The following is a 23878-nucleotide window of genomic DNA, read 5'->3' on the forward strand; positions in this document are numbered from 1 at the left end:
AAGAATCTAGGGGCACTTGGGTAGCACAGTCAGTTGAGCGTCCAACTCTTGGTTTCAGCTTGGGTCCTAAGCTCATGGTTTTATGTGCTGGCAGTGCGCAGCCTGCTTGAGATTGTCTCCCTCTCCCTGCGACCCCCTGTCCCCGCCTTGCTCATACTGTCTCTCTCTCAAAATAAGCTTTAAAAAAAAAAAAAAAGAGGAATCAACTAATCTGCTTTTTTTCCAAAATGGAAACAGCTTTATAGTTTCCTTTCACTGTAAACAATACATACACTATATTTGTTTAATGTTAAAGAGTGTAACCTTTATTTACTCACTTTTGAACTAGGATTCCTAAAATTAAGGTTAAGATTAACAATCTGTTAAAAACTGGTTCCCCAACACAGAATAAACAGTATGTGTACAAACGCATCTTCTATGAAAGTGAAGTAGCCCCGGCATCAGAGGGAAGCTTAACATTAGATGAGGGTAAGTGGGCAGAATCAAGGTGGAAAGCAGCGACACCCAGCTTCAAAAGTGCCATCAATGGGAATGAATTTGGGGAACTGAGAAACTGCAGCAGGCTGTGCTCTTGCTGACATATAAAGAATGTAATTAAAAAGCATGGTACTTCTAAGAAAACATGCAAAGAAAAGAATATTATATATATTATATGGTAAATACTAAGCTAAGAGCTTTTTTTTTTTTTTAATGTTTTTTATTTATTTTTGAGAGACCGAGAGAGACAGTATGAGCAGGGGAGGGTCAGAGAGAGAGGGAGACACAGAATCTGAAGCAGGCTCCAGGCTCTGAGCTAGCTGTCAGCACAGAGCCTGACGTGGGGCTCGAACCCACGAACCGTGAGATCATGACCTGAATCGAAGTCGGACACTTAACAGACGGAGCCACCCAGGTGCCCCACTAAGAGCTTTTTAAATATCATTTCCGGACGCCTGGGTGGCTCCGTTGGTTAAGCTTCCGACTTTGGCTCAGGTCAGATCTCACATTCGTGGGTTCGAGCCCCGTGTCGGGCTCTGTGCTGACAGCTAGCTCAGAGCCTGGAGCCTACTTCCGGTTCTGTGTCTCCTTCTCTATCTGCTCCTCCCCCTCTATGCTCTGTCTCTCTCTGTATCAAAAATAAATAAAACATTTAAAAAAATTTTTACATATCATTTCCTGGATACCCTATTTTAGAGATGTGTAAATGGCGGCTCAAGGAAATTGTCATTTACTATGGATCTCACAGTAAGATGTGAATACAAGACCTGAAGCCAGAACTATTGAATCCAAAACCATGTTTTTTGTTGCTTTGTTTTGTTTTTTATTTCACACTGCGTCTCTTTCTCTCACATTGTCAATTTGTCCGTCTAACAAACTCCTACTCTTTTCAAGTTTCATCTCAAACATGATGTTCCCAACTGCTCCAGGTCCTTTCTTCCTTCCTACTTCCACTGTGCCCTGCAGTTATTTCTAATGAGGTTACTTAACACCGGGAACTCTGTTTACTGGCATGTCCGCTTCCCCCAGTCTTAAGGTGCCCAAGGACAGGGCCTGTATCGTGTGAACGGGAACCCTGCCCGGCAGAGACCTTCACGTATGCAGTTAACAATAAACACCAATAAACGGTATCTCATTTGCTGAATGAAGAGGGTCTTAGTTTCCCCACCTATAGAGAATACCCAACTATGATAAGCTTGAGGGCAAGAAGTCTCTTGTCGACATTTCCATAAGTGAATTCATGATCTCCCCCTCAAAATTGTTCCTATTAGTCATACTGCATTTCTTTCAGATCTTCAAATGTGTCTGCTTTGCTTTCTCTCACATTTCGGCTTTCACATATGCCATCCCTTCTGCCAGAAACATACCTCTTCTTCTCTTCATGTGGCCTATTCCTTTGAGTTCTTTATTCTTCCAGGGAAACTTTCATTACTCCCTCAGACTAGCCTAGAAGCTCTGGCTGTAACCCCATAGTCCATTACCCCCTCTTCTCATGGCACTTACCCAATATTGTAATGGCCTGTTTTCTGAACAGCACCAGAATGCAAGCTCTAGAGAGCCAAGGACCATATCCTGCCCCAACAAATACCTTGCATATTTGTTAATGTTGAGTCAATCAATGTGTTTAGTTGGGTTTATCTACCTGCAGATGGAAATAATGGTTAAAGAAATATATTTAGGGGCGCCTGACTGGCTCAGTCAAATGAGCACTGGACTCTTGATTTCGGCTCTGCACTAACAGCACAGAGCCTGCTTGGGATTCTCTCTCTCCCTCTCTCTGCTCCTCCCCACTTGCTCACTCTCTCTCAAAAATGAATAAACATTAAAAAAAAATTTAGGCAATTACTTCAATTCAGCATTAGACTCGGGACAATTCCGACACAAGAAAACCTCTTACTTCAGAGTTAGAAATTCATTATAATTGGGGCACCTGGGTGGCTCAGTCGGTTAAGCCTCTGACTTCGGCTCAGGTCAGATCTCACATTCGTGGGTTCGAGCCCCGTGTCAGGCTCTGTGCTGACAGCTAGCTCAGAGCCTGGAGCCTGCTTCCAGTTCTGTGTCTCCTTCTCTCTCTGCCCCTCCCCCTCTCATGCTCTGTCTCTCTCTGCATCAAAAATAAATAAAACATTAAAAAAATTTAAAAAAAATAAATGAAGTTGCTTTTAAAAAAAATAAGAAAAAAAAGAAATTCATTATAATTGAGTAGGAGGCTATGAGAAGGAAAGCATGTTTGGGCGGGACTGCCACCTGCTGGTGACACAGAAGCACGGTACAGATGAATCGCAGACCAAATATAACCTTAAAGGATAACTACAAATAACAGAAGGAGTACATTCAGCATTAGGGCAACAGTACTGATCCTAATTGGGACACTGAGGTAACGGCACATTATAAACACTATAGGAAAAAACAGCATTTTAATAAAACTACCTCTTTCTGTTGGTTATGAAATTCTCAAGAACAAATGCATTTTGCAACACAGACTTTTATCACAGACCAGATCAGTGTGACAAAAATGCTTGCCAAAACCACGCTGAAAAAGCTTCTGAAGGGTACTCTCAAAGACTATGACAGCTATTTCCCCCCACCCTCCCCTTACTGAAAAGTTGTGTTACGCTTCACTTTTTACAAAAAACCTACACTAGTACCTGATTTCGCTAACTAAAAGAAATCTGAAGAGGGTTTTCACTTTCAGGGGAAAAGGAGAACAGTGAAAACAGCATTCAGTGCCTGTTTCGCAGTCACCCATCACAGAGGCAGCCTGGACAAGGGCAAGAGTGGCTGACCAAACTCCTTCCCCCAGAACTACACCGAGCATCTCAGCCCCAAGTCTCCATGGCTTTGAACTCTGTGAGCATCCGGGCTCTACCTCGACTTATTTTGGTCCTAGGATGTGTCCTAAGGTAGCAGAAATGCCTGAGAGTTTCTTTTCCGGGTCTGGGGACTCTGAAAATGTTTTCCGCATACTTTAATGGGAATTGTTTCTTCGCTTCAGGCTATTTTCTGATGGAGAGGTTTCACAGGAATGCTCTTTCTGATAGCTGAGGGAAGCTGTACTAGCCCGCTGCTCCTCAAAAGCTAACAAAGTAACCATTACTTAACATGGACAATTTTAAAGCAGATTATGCTGCTGCAGGCTCCACCGTGTAGCTGATGCTGGGAGGTACCGTGCTTTGTTTTTAGTAATAAAGGAGAAAATCAAAGAGACCGTTTCCTCGGCTTGACCTGACTAGAGAGAAAAAGAGGAGCTTCTATCATTCCACACCCTTCTTCCTCGCTCATCAGCTCCACCTTTCCATTACTGTTTCGTGCGTGTGTCATCACTGTACCCCACCCAACTGTAAGCTCCCTGAAGGTAAGGGCGGTTTTTGCCCTCCACCGCCTGCCGGCTTGGCCTGGCACGCCGAGGGCGCCCGGTGCGCTTTTGGGGGTTCCCTGGCGGACGTGAACCGGCCCCGGGCAGCTGGGCGGAAAATGCGCGGAAGCCAAGGCCACGCTGCCCTCCACGCCCCATTCCTAGACCTACGACGTAGGACGCTCTGCAAGGGCCGCAGAGGAGCCGCTTTAGAAGCTAAAGCCACCCCCGGCATGAGGTCTCCGGTTTTATTTTGGTTAGGGGGTGGGGGCTAAGGAGAGACAAACGACTGAAGGGGAAACAGACCCGCCAGGGACGAGAACCGGAAACGCGCTCAGCGCGGGGACAGCGGGCAGCCCCTCCCCCTTCCGCCGCGCGCCCTCCGCGCCCCTCCCCCACTGGGGCCGCCGCAGCGCGCGACCCCCCGTCCCCCCAGCGCGAGACCCGACTCAGCGTCCCCGCCGGCGCCTAGTCCCCGCGCCTTCCCGCCGCCCAGGGACACGGGAACACGTCCCACCCCCGCCCCCTGCTTACCTGTGGCTGCCGCCTCGCCGCTGTCCGGGGCGGGAACTTCCACTCCCCCCTCCCAGGTGGATCCGAAATTCTCTACCCACTTCCCCACGCCCTCACGCGGCGGGCTATGTGCCTCTCTCAGGGATCAGGCGGAGCGTGGAGAATCTGTGTCACTTAACAGCCAACTGTCCTAGGCTACCGTTTCCTCGGCAGTCAGGGCCGCCACTGGCGGCATGATCTACACCAGGCCGGGGGCGGGGTAGGAGAGGGGGGCAAAACTGAGTAATTGAGCGTGGGGGGGTGAAGTTAAGGCCGTCCCTCCGTGCGGGCCGCCGTCTTACGTCACCGCGTTGCTCACGTGATGCGCCGCCATCTTGTGCCGGGTTGCTTCGGAAAACTAGGTGCGTTTCTCGCAGGTGTTCCTCTGGCGAGAGATGGAGAAAGCGGCTCCGGGTCGTTTTTAGCTTCAGGAACTCTGCCCTCACCCCTTCGTCATGCCTGCTTTCGGAGGCCCGCGAGGCTTGGCGGTGTCGGACGGCCACTCGGTGTGGGGCTGTTTTCTTTGATTTGGGGTGCTGCTCTCAGCTCAGCTACTTGGTCTGGGTTGGGTGATGAGGTCCCCAACTGTCCCTGGCCTTGATCCACATCTCCTCTGTCCGGGTCTTTTGAAGCATGGAGGTTTGCCCTCCTCGTCTTCTCTTAGTTTACCCAGACTATTTTTAACCCCATTTGCGTTGAGCTGCAGCCTTTTTCCCATATGAAAGGATTTTCTCCAAAGACTGCTTGCACACACGCGCACGCGCACGCGCGCGCGCACCCACGATGCCCGCAGAGTGTTTTGAGCTCCACTTCGCGCATCAAGCTGAAACAGATTTACTCCAGCTGTTAGAAGGGAGTGCTCTAAAATAAAATGTTACGCCGTCATTTTCATACATTACAAGAACTTAAAAATATTCTTAAATGTGTCTTTACCTTTCTGGAGAAGAGATTATGCATTCTGGTTATTTTCTTTATCCATTTCCTTGCAAAATATTATTTTATGGCTTTATTGTGATAAGTCTTTTAGTGTGTTCTTGACAAAAGTCGCTGTATTTTCTGGAGTTTTACTAGTTTGAGTTCTCCACAATATAGGAGACTGATTTAGTGGATAGAGCCCATCCTGGTTTTGACCTTTAAGACCAGATAAGGTGATTTAAAGCTCAAGAGTTACTTACTCTGCCAGACACTTAAGAGTTTACCGACGTTTAGCTAATGCTATTTATTTAACACACATTGTTGACTATCCATTTTAACTTAAAACAGGTGTCTGCCCTTATTTTAGGTTTTTGATTAGGCAAATTACCCAAATCTCTCTTAAGCTTGCTTCTTGTTATCAAAATTAGGAAAAGTATGATATTCAAGCCATGTTCGAGAATTATGCAAAGAATCGAATTGTCATCTACCTTAGAAAAGCCAAGTGTCTTATAGAGGTAGAGGAGTGAAGAAGAGGATCTCAGACATCGGCCATTCCTAATTGACAAAACCCAGCACCATTCTTGAATCCAGAATGTCATGTAACATAACTCTGGGTTAAACTATAAATGTATATTCTTATCCCTTCTACCTGAATGATTTTAAAAACATATAATTGCCATATAAAATTATATTAGTTTCAGATGTATAACAATGATTTGATACATATGTATTGCAAAACAATCACCACAGTAAGTCACAATAGTTAGCATCCATCATCGCACATAGTTACGATTTTTTTCCTAGTGATGAGAATGGATTGGAATAGAAAAGGACACATTTGTCAAGTCAATGGCTGCATACCATGTACCTGAGACCATATTAATCTGATCCAGCAAAGATATTATATCAGGTCCAATGGCTACAGTTGAGGCTACTATTTGGTTAAGCTTGTCTTGGTGTACTGCCATCCTCCAGGAGTCTGTAGAATCGGACTGGTGTGCGCCAGACCAGTCCTGACGGACTTACAGGTGGCACTCATCTCCCCATTCCCCCTGAGATGCAATATTAATACCGTTATTGATTTATCATTTGGCTGGGTTGGGAGCAGTTTCAGAGGCTTCTCCATTTCTGAACTTTTGGTTCTATTCCACTGATTTATTTATAGGTCTTTCCGTATGCCAGTACCGTAGCTTTGTAGTAGGTTTTGAAATATGGAAGTGTGAGTACTCCAACTTAGTTCTTTTTCAAAATTGTTTTGACTTTTCTGAATCCCTTGCACTTCCATATGAATTTTAGGATCGGCTTATCCACTTTTGCAAAATAGGCATCTGGAATTTGGATAGAGATTGTCCTGAATCTGTAGATCGATCAATCTGGGGAGAATTGCCATCTTAACTAACAATATTAAATTTTCCAATCCATGGATATGGGGATGACTTTCCATTTTAGATCTTTAGTTTCAATGATTTTGTAGTTTCCAGTATGCAAGTTGGTGCTTTCATTAAATTATGATGTATTTTATTCCTTTTGATGTTATATTAAATAGAATTGGTTTTAATTATTTAAATTTTTTAAAGTTTACTTATTTTGAGAGAGACAGCACGAATGGGGGAGGGACTGAGAGAGAGGGAGGGACAGAGACTACCAAACAGACTCCACACTTAGCACAGAGCCCAAGATGGGGCTCAACCTCACTTACAGTGAGATCATGACCCAAGAATCCAACTTTAACCAACTGAGCCAAGTGGGTGTCCCAAATATAATTGGTTTGTATTTATTTAAGGTTTTTAAAAATTTAGTTTGAGAGAGACAGAGACAGTGGAAGCAGGAGTGGGGCAGAGAGAGAGAGAGGGAGAGACAGAGAATCCCAAGCAGGCTTCCGGCTCTGAACTGTCAGCACAGACTCTGTCGGGTCTTGAACTCACAAAACTGTGAAATCATGACCTGAGACAAAATGAAGAGTTTGATGCTTAACTGACTGAGGCACTTGGGCACCCCAAATAGATTTGGTATTTATTTATGTACTTATTTATTTAAAGTTTTTTATTTAGTGTGAGAGGGAGACAGTGTAAGCCGAGCAGGGGAGGGGCAAAGAGAGAGGGAGACCAAGAATCCTAAGCAGGCTCCAGGCTCTGAGCTGTTAGCCCAGAGTCTGATGTGGGGGCTTGAACTCACAAAACCGGGAGATCATGTCCTGAGCCGAAACCAAGACTCCAGCACTTAACTGACTGAGCCCCTAGAATTGGGTTTTGAATTTCATTTTTGGAATGTTCATTACTAGTAAATAGAAATTGAATAGGTAATTTTGTATGGATCTTGTATTTTTTTATTGTTTTTAGTGTTTTTTTTTAATTTGTTTTTGAGATACAAAGAGACAGCACGAGCAGGGGAGGTTCAGAGAGAGGGAGACACAGAATCCTAAGCAGGCTTCAGGCTCTGAGCTAGTTGTCACCAGAGTCCGACGCGGGGCTTGAATCGATGAACTGTGAGATCATGATCTGAGCCAAAGCTGGACACTCAACTTGACTGAGCCACCCAGGCGCCCCTGGATCTCGAAACCTTGCTGAACTCATTTAACCATTTGTATGTGTGTAGGATTTGTTATGTACAAGTCATTTCATCAGTGACTAGAGATAGCTTTAATTCTTCCTATCCAGTCTGGATGTCTTTCTTTCTTTCCTTTTTTTTAAGTTTCTGTTTCTCTGCTAGATTCCTTATGTACGGATTCCTTATTCATTGTGTATACATTTTTTTCCCTCTAGATTTTATTTTTAAGTAATCTCTATGCCCAACATGGGGCTCGAACCTGCAACCCCGAGGTCAAGAGTTGCACGCACTACTGACTGAGCCTGCCAGGTGACCCTCCTTTTTCCTTTAAGTCTCAGTATATATGTAATAGCTGGCTTAAGGCTTTTGACAGCTAATTGCAGCGTCTGAGTGATCTTGCGGTTGGTATCTATTAACTGATTTTCTTTTCCTTGAGTATAGATCATCTTTTTGTTTATTCACATTTCTAGTAGTTTCATTACTAGAATGAATTATATTGCTTTACAGAGTGACTTTTATTTCAGAAGGCAGTTAATTTGAGAGGACTTAATTTCCAGTCTTTTTCCTCTGTCATGGACAATGGCTAAAATTTCTGCTTCTTTCCATTTCCAGCTGCTTTTTTTTTAACCCCCCCCCGCCCCCCGCCCAGCACTATGGGTTTTTGTCCATATAATTTAGTTTAGCCAGCAGCCAAAATATGACACATCCTATATGCAGATTTGAGGACTCTTACCTTCTGGGGCTCTCTCCCTTCATAGATCTCCCACCTAACTACTCTCTGGCTTCCGTGCCAACATGGAACTCAGTCTTTTTATGCCTTAAGCCAGTAGGCAGTGGCTGTCAGTCAAGTTCCTTGGAATTATAGCAATGTCCTCAGACAAAAAAAAAAAATATCACAAACACACAAAAGTCACTTCTTGCATTTCATCTTTCAAAAGTAGTTACTCTTCCATTTCTGTTTCGTGTCAGTCATTTTCCAGTGCCTTCAAATAGGCTTAAAATAGATATACATATATGTATTTTTTCAAATTAAAAAAATTCTATCTATAGGAGGATTAATCTAAATTATTCCACTCTTATGGAGACTCATGCTATTGATTTTTATGTTTACCACGTAGTCAGCAATCTTATAAATTCCTGTTTATTAATGTGTAGATTCTCTTATATTTTCTACATAGACTAGCATATCATCTCCAGATGTTTTTGTTCCTTTGCATCCCCTTCATATAGCTCATTTCTTTCTCCCTAATTATGGTAGCCATAATGTCAGGCGCACTGCTGAGTAGAAAGTGAGCGTCCTCATCATAGTTTTGCCTTTCATCATAGTGTTTCTTAAGTGTCATTGTTAAGTATTCTTTTTTTACTGTAGGTTTCTGATAGATGTTCTATCACTTCGAGAAGTCTCAGTCCTCGCTTGTTGGATTTTTTTCCCCATTAGTCAATGTTGAGGTTTATTGTGTTTCCCCTCAATCTATTGAGATGATCATAGTTTTCACCCTTAAGCTTTTGATAAGATTTCTTATATAAATAGGGTTTCTCTAATATTGAACTATCCTTGTTCTGATTCTCCTTAAAATCCATCTGGGTTTAACTTGCTGGGGTAGAGTATTGTTTTTCCAATACAATGATCTCCACATATGTCCACCAAAGTCTCTCCTAACCCACATGCTTCTTTTTTTTTTTAATTTTTTTAAAATGTTTTATTTATTTTTGATATAGAGAGAGACAGAGCATGAGAGGGGGAGGAGCAGAGAGAGAGGGAGACACAGAATCTGAAGCAGGCTCCAGGCCCTGAGCTAGCTGTCTGCACAGAGCCTGACGTGGGGCTCGAACCCACAAACATGAGATCTGACCCCACATGCTTCTTTTGCAGTGTGACTTTGCCTCTCTCAAGACGCAGAGTCCTCTTCCCTTGAATCTGGGCTGAGCAGTAGAATGCAGCCAAAGTGCTGTATGACCTCCACGAGTGGATGAGAAGTTTACAGCCTAACATGCTCCCCATGTTTCCCTTGAGAATCCAGCTGCGTGCTCCAAGAGCCCCAGGCTGTGAGGGGAGGCTACGTTGAGGGGCTTGGGGCAGCAATCCCAGCTGCGCCTCGTCTTTGTTGTCCAAGCCCGGCTTCAGATGTGTGAGGAAAGATGCCGAGACCGGGGCGCCCGGCTGGCTCAGTCAGTTAAGCATCCGACTTCGGCTCAGGTCACGATCTCACAGTTCGTGGATTCAAGCCCCACGTCGGGTTCTGTGCTGACATTTTCTGAATCCCTGCCCCTCCTCCTTACTCAGTGACTTTGCTTTGTGTTATCCCCTCACTGCTGTATTTGGAAGTTTTCCCTTTCTACTGGCTCTTTCCCCTGACACAGGAATATTTTATTTCCCTCATCTTTAAAAAATTTTTTTTAGGTTTTTATTTGTTTTTGAGAGAGAGAGAGACAGTGCGAGCAGGGGAGGGTCAGAGAGAGACACACAGAATGCGAAGCAGGCTCCAGGCTCTGAGCTGTCAGCACTGAGCCCGATGCGGGGCTCGAACCCACAAACTGTGAGATCATGACCTGAGCCACCCAGGTGCCCCTCCCCCATCTTTTTAAAACAGCCTCCCTTGATTCTACATACTGCTTTTAACTACTGTCCCACCTCTTTCCTTCCTGTGTGCAGAAACTTTTGGGAAGAATAGCCTCTGTTCAGTCACACTTCCCATTGCTCCTCTCCTGAACCAGTTTTCTGGCTTTGGGCCCCATAGCTGCTGACCAAGCTCACCAGTGACAGCCCTATTACCAGATACAGCAAATGCTAGCCAATCCACGTTTTATTCAGCTTCATTGTAGCCTTTGGCGTTGCTGAGCACTCCCTCTTTAAAACGCTTCCTCTGTTCTTTCTTGCTTTTGCCCCAAGATTCCCTCTCCTTCCTTCCTTCACCATCTTCATAGTTGTTGTTCCCCATAGCTCCATTACTAACCCTTTTCTTACTCTACGTGATCTTCCTTGGCAATACTATCCACTTCCTTGGCTTCAACTACCACTTTTAAATGGATGTCTCCCAAATATCTAGTTCGTGGTCAGAGCTCTCCTGAGGCAGAGACCTAATATCCAGCTGCCTGTTGGGCCTCTCTGCTTGCATGTGCCACAGTCCCTCAAATGTGTATTACCGAAATGGAACATCATCTTTTTCCTGACATCTATTCCTTCTCTTTTGTTCCCTACCTTGGTAAATGGCCCCACATCTACGTAACTCCCCAAGTCAGAAACATAGGAGTTATATTGGATTCCTCCTTCCTTACCTTAAATATCCAGCAGTTGAAATTCTACCGTCTCCCAAGTTTGCATGTGTTGCCTCTTGTCTCCATCCTGTCACTGCCTTCGTTGAAAGACTCTTGCTCTATCACTGCAGTTCCTGCAAAGGCCTCCCAACTGGTCTCCCCGCCTTGGGTTTTATGCTTTCCCTACACTCATGAATCCATTATCTATATGACCACTCACCAGCAGTATTTTCTAGGTTGCAAATCTAGGCATGTTATCCCCTTGCTGTAAATCCCTCATTGGCTCCCTTTAACTCTCTGGATAAAAGTCCAAAATTCCTAGCATGATACACAAGGCCCTTGGTGATCTATCCTTGGCTTAAGCCTCCATAGATAACAATCTGTAATTTTTCTCCCTTCAAACCCTCCATCCTAACAATGAATTGTAGTTCCCTGACACTGCGACTCCGCCTTTCTGCTTTGTTGTCTTTACCTGGCTGGCTCATCCTGCAAAACTCAGTGCAGGCGTGACCTCCGTCAGCATGTAGTCCTCGTGATTCTCCCTCATCACTGGATTGGGTGCCTGTCCTCCTTGCTCCCACTGCCCACCTCTACTCATAACCCTTAGGCTATTATACTATTTTCCTGTATCCCCTCCAAAGCAGGGACTTCGTAATTTTCTCTCTCTAGCTTCAGTGCCTATTGCAGTGCCTTGGGCCTAATGGGTAGGCATTCGATAAATGTATGTTAGGTGAATGTTCCCAGCTGCCTAGAGAGCTTGGATAATCATTCAAGGACCAGTTTTAATGCTGGAGAACCTGCACAATTTGATGGGCTCCCATCAAGTTTCTTGAAACCAAGAAACAAAGAGCAGATGACTCATCGCTTTAGCAAAGGCTGAAATCCATCCCAGTCACACATCAGGAAGAAAAAAAAATACAATTTATGATCCATAGTTTAAAACTAACCAAATGCTACATGGGTAGGAAGACAACTAAACTTTAATTGTTCCTGAAAAAGGCTTCTTAGTTTTCAAAATGGCTCTCTTTTTTGTTCTTGATCTGTCTCCTGTTAGAGCAGTGATTTGCTCTAACTTTGGATCTCTGTGTTCATTCTCCTTAGACCACTCCAGCTCTCGGCAGGTCTTGCCATCTGAAGTTAAATTTAAAATGTATCAATTCCAATTTATCAATCCTCCCAATGTGTGAAGCATTGAACACAATCAGGCATCAATATTTATTAACACAAGACAAAGGAAACACATTCAATGAGTTAATAGAACACTGTCCAGCCAGATGTTAAATTTAAAAATGTATATCTAGTCTAATTTCAAATAAATAAAAAAAACTTTATACATAATTACACGGTACTATAGTTTGAATTTGACACTGGTAAATATCTTGACAGAAAGTAAACAGAACATCATTTAGGACTAGAAAATTATTCTTATATCTTTACACTCTCTTCCTGTGGACAAATAACATGGCCCATCCACATACACCTAAACTGGAAATGTTGTATGAACGATGAAGAAAAGGCCTGTAGTGTGTCTGGAGTTCTGCAGCTTGCTCCAAACACTCTTGCTTTTACGTCAGAGCAGACAACGAAAACAACAACACTAAGGCATAGGTCATGTTGGAGTTTGAGGGTGAGGTGATAACTCCTCATTGCTTTAGTCTAAAAGATTGCTGGGTATTCAAGGAAAGTAATTTATTTGGCCAAGATATTGAGCACCATGCCTGGGGCAGAGACCTTAACAAAAAACCTAAGGCCTCAGGCCCTTTGTTGATTCAACAGAAGCATTAAGCAAGCACTGCTCAGGGACTAAAGAAAGGAGACACACTCGGATTACCAACAGACAGGCAATGGTCCCTAAACAGCCTGAGGCAGCACGACTTCAGGAGGAAAGGACTTTGTGGTCATGGTGGTCTGGACCGGGCCCTTTGTGAGGCAGGAAGTAAATAAAGGCTGTGGATTCACACTGATGCCCGTTAGTATGCCGGTCATTCCCAGGGTCTCACTGATGCAGGAGATGACATTTGTGCAGCTCGAAGAATCCCTGGGGCTTAGGAATTTTCCTGAGGCAGCCCCTTCCAGATCTACCTCAATGAGAGGTTCAAAGGCTTTCAGATGAATGGATTTCTCTTAACTGGAATGGGGCCTTGCTATTAATCTAGTTTTCTTTTTCACAGGTATAAAAACCCAGACAGAATGTGTTCCAGAGTTTTGGCCAGGCTGTTTCTATCAATAATGGCCTTTTGAGTCTGTCCTAAGACCTGCTACCACAAAGGTTCTACTTAATGTGGAAAGAGCACAAGCATTGTGTCATCAAGAGTTTTCTTATTCAAGTCTGTCACAGACCAGGCATTAAATCTGCAGATGACCCCACAAACACCTCTAGGCTAATGACTGGACTCTCTTCCCCTTCCGGAGGACACTTCACCACAGTTACTAATGAAGTTCTCAAAGACACAGCTCAGCTTTCTTTCTTCCACTAGCATATTCTGGCTTTGGGGTATGCGCAAAAGACCAATAAAGCAGCCACAAGGCAGAGAGCAAAAACTAAAGATAAGTCAGAGGTCTGAGGAACTACAAATCCAGATAATCAGATCCTAAGTAACTGGGAGCTGAGATTAACGGAGTATCTTATTTGAAAGAATGAGTATAGATCACTTCTGCCCAATAGTGTAGCCACTGGCTGCATGAGGCTATGGAAAACGTGAAGTATGGGTAGTCCGAACTGAAATGACACTGGATTTCAAAGACTTAATATGAACAAAGAAAATAAAATATCTCACTTTTTATGCTAATTCCACATGGAAATTACAGTATTTTTGATATACTGGGTTAAATAAAATATATTAAAATCAATTTCACTGGCTTCTTTTACTTTTTAAGTTGTAGTTACTAGAAAATTTTAAGTGACAGATGTGGCTCCCATTATAATTCTAGCAGACACCTTACATTGTGTAGTGAGAATTTTCAAAGCAACCCAAAGTATAAGACTGCCTATTTTTTTTTCTTAGAACTTGTGGATTACAGAGATAATCCTCAGGAATCCTCTGCTTTGTTTGGCGAATCAGTGAAAACTACTTTAGGTGAAAATTACTTTCCGAATAAACAGGCTGTTTTTTCGGCAAACCGAAGTTAGTCACTGGGATTTCTTGCCCCAACATAAGTGCTTTTTTTCTGTACAACTTAGAACCTCTTCTGTCATGTGTAAACTAATTTCATCCATAATGTCAAAAAAGAGATCTGGAACTGGAACATGCCTTGAGGTCTGCCCTCAGTGGAGAAAGAACTGGGAGGAAAAGAGGCTTGTGTAAAAGGGAGGCAAGAAAGTGGCTTCGAGCCACGAGACGGAGGGCAGCCCCCGGAGTGCCACCGTGGTGAAGGGTCTGGGCTTTGCATTATAAACCTTATTTTCAGGGTAATTACAAGTCTTAAAAATTGTTTAAAAACATATTTAGTTTACATGATGTTACAGTGGGGTAAATAATATGTATTATTAAAATAGTCTAAATAAATATTTACACAATAGACCAGAGTGGGTCAAAGAGAACCATTCTGACTTAACAAGTTAACTCTGTTCACTTGGAGCTTTTTTTTAATTTTTAAAAATATTTCTGTAAGAAAAAAATAATAAAATTCAACTATATTCAAATACATGAAGTATCAGACCAAAGAAAGGAAACCGAGCCAGAGGCCAAATTCAGTCCCATGCTCAGTCCACTTGGCCTGGGCACCACAGTTATTTCAAAAGAGTTTCTTGCACACATCAGACTTCCCCTGTTTCAGTGTAAGCCTAGCTATTTTGGCAACCGGAATCCGTCAGTTTTGAGATACGGAGTTATGTCACCTTTGCGGTTTCACGTGAACAGTTGATCCCACTGCCTTCCCAGCCTGTCATTCTTGTTCCTAAAATCCCTGCCCTCGTGAACTGGAAGAACAGAGGACACTTTTCAGTTTTCAGAAAAGAGAAGCTATGTGTATAAACTGTAGACGCAGTTGACAATGGGCCTGGAAAAAGAGGAAATCCTAAATTCTTACATCATCACTCGAAATTTGAAACACAGTTTCAACACTGGGGGCCACGGTGAGTTATTGTGGTTCCTCAGCCTTGGGTGGGATCTAATGAAGGTTATTAGCCTTTTCATAACATTTTGATTTTTAAACTGAGATTTTCAGCTTGTAGGAACAGGGTGAGTTCTTAAAAGCTTAAGCCGATTTCTGGGAATGCAAGCTTTAAAAACAAACAGAGGCAGCTTTAGTATAAAACATATCGGCCAACAGAGACATAGTACAAGGTGCAGCGAAACCTGCCATCGATTTGCTCTTTTTCGTTACCTACTCAATTACACTGCATTAAGAGAACGTTGAGATTCTCTCCCAAGGAGAAATGTTTCTACTTTAGTTGTTAGGACTATACAAGCCAATGGATCAGGTTTTTTTTTTTAGCTGAATTGTGTGTGTATTCTTATTTACATGTTTAAAACAATGGTCAAAATGTTTTCCGGTCAAGAATTATATATAGAGAGGAACTCTCATATTCAGTGGGTTATATCTGATTTGCTTATGGGTCAGCGGAAAGAAAGCTCAGTGTCCGTGTTAACAAAACCCGCAGAAGGTCCAGCTATGGTAAAACAGCAGAATACAGTACAGAGCGGGGAGCTGTGGCACTCCAACTACGCCCTTCATGTGAATTCATTAAACTCCCTTACAAAATTCTAAAACAGCATTAGATAAAAATACAAGTATTTACAACAGATGAAAAAAATGCAACATGCATGTAATTGCTTTAGTAACGTGCTGCTCACGCTATGTCAAAGCTCATGACTAATGGGGCTGTTAACATTTTTTTCATTTGCTACCACACAGCTGCCCTTGCCTGTGTGTCCTGTGATTGCAGAATCCCACAGGATGAGATGAAGGGTATAATGGAACCATCTCGCTTATTTCACATCATTTGAAAGCTTGCTCCTAGTCGCTGGTCTTTGGTCCTTGTGGTTTCTCAGGACGGCCCCTGCCAGCCCCACAAGGCGGATTACATGTTATAAGCCACGTAGATGGGGTCTAACTGGTCAGCCAGGAAGCTGTCACGGAGGTGCATCCTCTGCTTTTCTCCTCTGGAGTTGATGGGGATAACACCAGGGTCCACCACAACCACGACGCCAACGATGAGGTAATGCTCTTCCAGGACCACATTTGTCACTAAAGGAACCAGATCGAGGGCTTCCTGTTCAGAGCCACACAGTTCTACAACCACCACGAGCAAGTTGGTCCATGTGAACACGGCACTGAAATTTCAACGACATTCAGTTAACATGTCAGTACGTTTACCAGTCATCTTTTATGGTATCTGCCCAAGACTTGTTGCCATTTCCCTGAGGACTGCCTTCTCTCATGGATCCAACCAGAAGGGCTGGCAGCCATGTCTGTAATATATGGCCTTGTCCCTATGATTACAGCAGATCTACTGAGCCATCCACAATCTCTTAGGGGTTTAGAAATGGGATTGACAGTTGGTTAGCTGACCACGCGAACTGAGCACACGTGAAAGGTCTGAGGTAGCCAGGTGTCCAGAGAAGCACAGTGCATGGCTCTTCAGGGAGGAGAGAAAGAATGAAGTGGATGCCCACATGGCTATAGAAAGTGAGAGGACAGTGATTCCTGATGGCCTTCCTGTCCCTTGTTTCCACCTTTCTTGAGACCCACAGAGACTTCCAGGAACCTTTAAGGTAGCCAGGCATTCTTTCCGTTAACACTCTCTGTTGCTTAAGGTTTTGTGTGTGTGTGTGTGTGTGTGTGTGTGTGTGTGTGTGTGTGTGTTTTGTTGTTGCTGTTGTGTTTTGCAGAGTTTCTGTTATTTGCAACAGAAGAGTTCTAAGATAATATTCTTAGGCCCGAGAAGGGAGTGGACCTGTCCTCATCTGAGCTTGGTGCCCTGTACACGAGTCTCTTCCATCATGCCACAGAAGTGCCAGAAGGTAGACAGTTGCCTTACGTTGAGGGGGACTGCTGGGAGAGGCTTGTGATATGCAGTGTTAAATGGCTTTAAAAACAGATTCCATCATTTAAAAAAAGCACACACCCTTTGGTTTCATTAAAGTCAAAGGTATAGGGGCACCTGGGTAGCTCAGTCGGTTAAGAGTCCGACTTTGGCTCAGGTCATGATCTCACGATTTGTGGGTTCGAGCCCTGCATCGGGCTCTGTGCAGACAGCTCAGAGCCTGGAGCCTGCTTGGGATTCTGTGTCTCCCCCTCTCTTTGCCCGTCCCCCGCTCACACACTGTCTCTCTCTCTTTCTCTCAGAAATGAATGAACATTGAGAAAAATGTGAAAAAGAAACTGAAAATATTCTGTATTATCAAGAATCCAGAATGAAAGCCAACAGGTAAAAACTAAAGAATTTTAATTTTAAGGAATTTCTAGTCAGTATGAGGCGGGATGACCCTTTATCAAAGAGAATGTCGAGGAAATTTCTACACTGAGAGGGAAGTTGGATAAAATAATAATGATCCTTTTCATCTGCTTATCATTTGACAATTTGCGAGGCACTTTCTCATTTGATCCTTCCCATAATTAGGAAATAGCAGAGAAACTATTTTACATGAGAAGAGCTGCCCAGTGGGAGAGCTGAGTCTTCACGCTGGGTCTTTTAAACTTAAAGTCATGGTTCTTTCCACCGTATGACACCCACTTTCTAGAGCAGATGATCAGTTCGATCCCTTCCAAAGGTAAGGGTCAATCTGTAGAAAGAACTCAGCTCCATGGGTTCTATGGCGCGTGTCTCCGTGTCTCCATGGCCTCCTCTGCCACAGCACACGGCACACCAAGACGAGAAAGAATCGTCATTTTTTTCTTACTCCCCTTGGAGTCCTATGTCGATAGCTGGGATCTGGTACGAAAGGCTGACTGCTTAGATCAACGTTAACGGGACGCTACCGCTGAGGTGGGAAACCTAGCCCGTGCGGGGGGTTTACCATTCGGCAATGCTCCTGTGGATCCGGGCCACCGAGGTCTCGATGTCGATCGGGTGGTATCGTAATCCTCTCAGCTCCAGTGTCTCGTCCAGAGCTCCCACCACATACAATGCATCATGACGCTCTGACAGAAAGAAAAAGAGGAATTTGGTTCATCAGCCATAATGACTGCAATGCACGGCTGGAGTTAGGAGCACAAGGTCAGACGGCCTGGTGCGTCACCTGACTCCACTGCTCACCAGCTGGGTGACTTTGAGCACATTACTTACATCTCTGAGTCCGCTTCCCCGTCTGTGAGACAAGGAAAACTCTAAATGGCTGCTGGTAGTATTAAATGAGATAGTCCATGTAAAGGAGTTAATATGATGCCTGGTACCTTATAAGTGCTAAAAAATGTTAGCCCTTATTATTATTACTACTACTACTACTACTACTATTACTACTCCTATTACGTCCCAGGAATTATGCCAGTACTAGTACTACTACTACCACTACATCCCAGGAATTGTGCCCAGCGCTGGGAAGAAAAGATGACAAAATACAATTCCTGCCCTGAAGATACTTACTGTCTAGTGGGGAAACAGACACGCAACCGGAGCTCCATTGTGACGGGGCGGGCCCAGTGTGGGCATGAGGTGTGAGGCGAGCAGAGGGCACCCCCTGAACTCAGCTCAAGGCTTCGGAGAAAGAAAAGCCGAAACCAGGCTGAGCTTTTATAGATAAATAGGAATTAGCCGGTGACAGCTGGGGCACGGGTGGAGGGGGTGGTGGTGGAGAAGATCTGAGAGGGAGAATGAGCATGTGTCGTGATCTCCAGACATCTTTGAGGGGTCCAGGTAGGAGGAGCAGGATCGCAGAATACAGAGACTAGCCCTGGTTATTAATATTGTAATCCAGCTAGAACTTGGCAGAAATCTTTAAATTTTATGCACATACTGTATATGTAAGGCTATATGGTTTACGTCTATACAGATACTGTATTTTGAAGAAAGATGATTTTGCTAGTCTACTGAAAACAATATTTTCAGGAAATGGTAAAATTTCTAAGAAATTGAGCAAAACACAGTGCTAGGAGCTGTTGGAGAGAGAAGGATGAGGAGGTCCAGCAGGGTTTCCATCATATGAGAAGAACTCATAAAGACGTTGATTGCTCAAGGTCACAAAGCAAATGGCAGACAGGGGGAGGCTTCAAAGCCAGGGGACCTGGCGAAGGATACCTCCCTCTTTTCCAGTATGTTATCGCGCTTCCCCACGAAACTTGGAAGAAAGTGGCTGCTCGTCTCTATGGACCAGATACAAGGAGCTTAGGAGAAAGGACTTAACTCTAATTTAGGCCCATAAAGTCCAACGAGTTACTTGTATCAGTTCTTGAAATGCATGATACAGTTAGCATTGGGTACTTCAACGTGGCCATTAATGCCATCGGGCAGAAGAGCTGAGAGGCAGGCAGCAGTGAAGCCAAGACAATCAACTAAGGAGAGGGAGATGGGGGCTGCTCGCCCCAGAGCCCTGCCAAGCAGTCTCGTATCTAAAGTGAGGGACAGAGAGCTTCAGCAAGATGGCTCCTCCGCACTCAGGGACCAGGCTTGTTCCTCCTGCTCCCACAATGGGATGCAGAGTAGAAGAGCCACAAGATGAAACACCTGTCTTAGGAGCTTGTGCAGGGGTGGGGTTGGCTCCATAGGGGCGGAAGGTGCATGGTCTGCCAGGGGCACTCAGTGGTCATCAGGCACATCTCCACGGCCATCGGCCACGCTAACCCACAGTTCAGAGACGCTGATGTGGTACCCTGGGTGCCTGAATCCCAGGTACTCTTCAAATGAATATGTTCATGTATGGGTTCAAGAATCGCAGAAGGGAATCATTACACACACACACACACACATGCCACAACGCCAAAGCAGGCCGAGGAAGGCCGGCCGGAGACACTGGCTGAAACACAAAGCAGGCTGAAGGGCGGAGCGCGTGAGGAAGCTACCTCCAGTGGCCGCTGTGAGCTCAGTCCGGCGGACAAAACCAAGGTATCCTGTCCGAGCCCAGAGTGTCTGGGCAGCATCCCCAAAACTGAGGCGAGTGTTGAAATGGTCAGCTTGAAGGGTCTCACTATCATAGATGGTGTAATAGCCACTGGCTGTGTGGGGACTGTTCACCCAAATCTGCAACAAGAAAAAGGCATAGGTCACATTTCACTAGGAACATAGAACTGTATCAATTCACTTCTCTTGGGACAGATTTTTCTTTTTTAATTCTCACTTTTATATTAACAACAATAACACCACAACAAGAAAGGCAGCTGACATTTACCAAGTGTTTCCACTGTGCTAAACAGAGAGGGAAGTACTTTATATGCCTTATCCCCATCAATCCTGACCTATGTGACATGACATACAGTTACGTACTATCATTATTCCTATTTTACAGATGAAAAAACGAGTTCAGTGACTCGCACAGGATGCAGAAACTAGGCGACTCCCACCCAGGCCTGTGAGGCTGCACAGGCCACGCTCTTAACCACGATGCTACACGCCTCCCTGGTCGACTCGTTTCTCAGCCACGTTCAGTGCTTCACCAATGCATCAGGGATCATTTCTGTGCATCTGAAACTCAGGTATAATGCCTTCAGGAAAACACTACCGAGTATTTGAGATTACAATGTAAACATAGCAATAGCTAAAAATGATAATACTACTGGTACTTACAGAGAACCCATTAAGTGACAGGCACTGCTCCACGTGCATTACAGGTATCAGTATTAGTGTATTTAACTGCCACACAATTTCACGAGGTAAGTGAGGTAGGTGCAATTATTATTTATGGAGCAGAGAACTGAGGCCCAGGGAGATTGGGTGGCTTGCTCAGCAGTGAGAGCCGGTAGCTGGCAGACCCAGGCCATCTGGCTCCTGCACCTCCAACACTCCTCCCAGTAAACTATGGGAGGCGACATCGGTGCCCCTCAGATATTTGAGGGAAGAAAAATGAAGCCTTTACAAGATCTTTTTTTCTAAACATATCTTTATACTAATACAAAGTTGGATACATTTTAGAATAGAATATAAAATTTCAATGAATTATAGAGGTGCCTGAGTGACTCAGTTGATGAGGCATCCGGCTTTGGTTGTGGCTCAGGTTATGATCTCATGGTTTGTAAGATGGAGCTCTGCGTCGGGGCTCGTGTTAGGCTCTGCACAAATAGCACAGAGCCTGCTGGGGATTCTCTCCCTCCCTCCCTCTCTCTGCCCCTCCTTCGCTCATGCTCTCTCGCTCTCTCTCAAAATAAATAAATAAACTTAAAAAAATTTCCATGAATTAAAAAAAATTTAGTGTTTGTAGCTCCTTTCAGTTCTACTCCTTAAAAGGTGAGAACAGATAGGATTTGCCCATTTTCCTTTTCAGCTAAGGGAATGTTAGTGGCTAAATCTGCAACTAGTTCTAATCTGGATACCTACATCTTCTCTGCGTCCTGGTCTCAATCTCCCTCTTTTTAGTCTCAAGCCTTACGGAGAAAGATTGAAACTCTTTTAAAAGGTGAAAATTCACAATGAAGGAAAAGCTAAATGCACAGTTTCATTGACTTCTGGAACATGAACCCTCAAGTCTTTACTGCTGGCTTTTCAGAGTAAAGATAAAAAGGACACCTACCTCTCCAAGGTGAGAGTCTCCTACAGGCCCTTTGGTCTCGGGATTAACAATAACCACTTTCACTCCGGGTAAAATCTGAGAATCAAAGGGAAACACGAAGACTAAATCAAATCTAGTGACCTCTAGGAAATGCAGTCACCCCCTCGCCCTTCCTCTAGTGATGTGAGCGTGTGCACAAAGGTAGGAGCTAACTGATGTGGTGCTCCCCGGACTGTCCTCAGCAGAGACCAGAGATAGAATAAGATTCACCCTCAAAAGTAAACCAGGGAACCAACCAGTCTCCCTTCTCTTCAAATGAGAAATCGTGGCCCAGAACCGTAACAGTAAGGGTCTGGAATCCTGTGACTGCTCTTTCTCATGATCCATCCTGTTCACTGGTGTGACCACAGTAAAACCCCTTAAAGCAGAAAGAGCAGTGGGGAGGGACTGCCCAAGAGGCTTGGCTCCAATCTACAGTGAAAGCTAGTTAGAGGAACTTGGAGAGGAAGAGAGGACGGTGGCAGCTTAGCAGGAGAATGGGTCCTGTCCCCGGGGTCATGAAAGACATCACATGCTGGGGATCTCCCTCAGGACAAAAAAGGAAGAACAGGTGTTGGCTGTGCGAACGGGTCACACTTCTCTGGTTGCCCATATTCTGTCCCTTAGACCTCCTCTTTCATCTTGGGTTTCTGGAGTATGAGGTTAGTTGGGAAGTGCTACCATGATGATCTGAGTTCATCCACCCAGCACCTCAAGGAAGGAGGAGAACAGATTGTTGGTGCTGGTCTAGGCCAGGTGCTGTGTGAAAGCTCCTAAGGCTCCCAACCACTAGCTGAGGCGGATGGAGACCCAACAAGATGGGAAGAAGATCAACCCAACTCCACTCCAAAGAGTTTAAAAGGAAGAGAGAAATCGGAGTGAGCACCTCATGGGCTTGATGTGCTGCTTGACAGGTTAGGCAGGATCCCTTTTTCTTTATAATTACCCCTCTGCATTTCAGAGTTACTAGAAGGAATTCTGAGGCATCATCGCTATCTCTTCAAAAGGATGGGACACTTGGGGCACCTGGTTGGCTCAGTCGGTTAAGCATCTGACTTTGGCTCAGGTCATCATCTCACAGTTCATGGATTTGAGTCCTGCATTGGGCTCTGTGCTGACAGCTTGGAGCCTGGAGCCTGCTTCTGATTCCATGTCTCCCTCTCTCTCTACCCCTTGCCTGCTCATATTCTGTCTCTCTCTCTCAAAAATAAACGGACATTAATCATCCTTCGTAAATTGTTTAGAACTGCTCCAGGCATTCCAGGCTTAATGCTGTGTCCCTTCAAAATTCGTATGTTGCATGTAATCTACCCAAATCTCCAATATGATGGGATTAGGAGTTGGGGCCTTCAACTATGTGAGACTACAGCACAGATGGTCACCTATCACCCCAAAATCCTGCACCGTAATCTGCTGGTGCTTTGATCCTGGACTTCCCAGCCCCCAGCACTGTGAGAGGTACGTTTGTGTTACTTATACGCCACTCAGTCTGTGGTATTCTGTGACAGTGGCCCAAATGGACTAAGACAATGACTGTCTCTCCTTGAATGTTTGAAAGCAGCATTCTAATCTAAGAAATCTTATCCCATAGACACTCACTCCATATAGCTATATCTCTTTCTCACTTTGATTTCTCTCTCAATTTTAAACACATGTATGCTGGGGCGCCTGGGTGGCTCAGTTGGTTAAGCGTCCGGCTTTGGCTCAGGTCATGATCTCACAGTTCGTGGGTTCAAGCCCCGCGTCGGGCTCTGTGCTGACAGCTCAGAGCCTGGAGCCTGTTTCGGATTCTATGTCTCCCTCTCTCTCTCTGACCCTCCCTGCTTGCGCTCTCTCTGTCTCTCAAAAATAAATAAAAAACAAAAAAAAAATTCATTAAACACATGTATGCTTTCCCTCAACTACCCTCACTACACCCCCTATTTTCCTCCTTGTAACATTTATAAAAATAGAATTTCCTCTTTAAGTATTGTTCATTCCTCCACCTTGAATATAAAGAATACTGAATTTTACTTTGTCAAATAAGAATAACACGTCAGTTGGATTAAAAGACATCTGTGGAAATTAAGAAAGTCTGAATCTATTATTCTTCTTATCTAAGTACCTATATGAATATCAAAGTATTAGCAGAGTTAAAATTATTGAATTATCTCCAGAT

At 44.3% G+C, this 23878-nt stretch overlaps 2 protein-coding genes across 7 annotated transcripts in view; both read right to left on the reverse strand.

Moving 5' to 3' along the window:
- The window catches only part of ATF1 (activating transcription factor 1), an 82000-nt gene extending 77344 nt beyond the window's left edge, over window positions 1-4656 (reverse strand). The window contains exon 1 of one of the 2 annotated variants that reach the window (XM_029954852.1): window positions 4367-4656. The gene's annotated coding sequence lies outside the window, so the exon portion shown is untranslated. The remainder of the gene's footprint in view (window positions 1-4366) is intronic. The other variant, XM_029954856.1, reaches the window with a different exon arrangement.
- A 7629-nt stretch (window positions 4657-12285) lies between these two features.
- The window catches only part of DIP2B (disco interacting protein 2 homolog B), a 224119-nt gene continuing 212526 nt past the window's right edge, over window positions 12286-23878 (reverse strand). For all 5 annotated transcript variants that reach the window (XM_029954849.1, XM_029954847.1, XM_029954848.1 and 2 more), the window contains 4 exons: window positions 21703-21777; window positions 20042-20219; window positions 18064-18187; window positions 12286-16377 (listed from right to left, as the gene is read on the reverse strand). In XM_029954849.1, the coding sequence (XP_029810709.1) occupies window positions 16125-16377; window positions 18064-18187; window positions 20042-20219; window positions 21703-21777 (630 nt within the window). In that variant the 3' untranslated portion in view covers window positions 12286-16124. The remainder of the gene's footprint in view (window positions 16378-18063; window positions 18188-20041; window positions 20220-21702; window positions 21778-23878) is intronic.

The sequence above is a fragment of the Suricata suricatta genome, chromosome 10 (genome assembly GCF_006229205.1).
Source record: "Suricata suricatta isolate VVHF042 chromosome 10, meerkat_22Aug2017_6uvM2_HiC, whole genome shotgun sequence".
In the NCBI taxonomy this organism is placed as follows: domain Eukaryota; kingdom Metazoa; phylum Chordata; class Mammalia; order Carnivora; family Herpestidae; genus Suricata; species Suricata suricatta.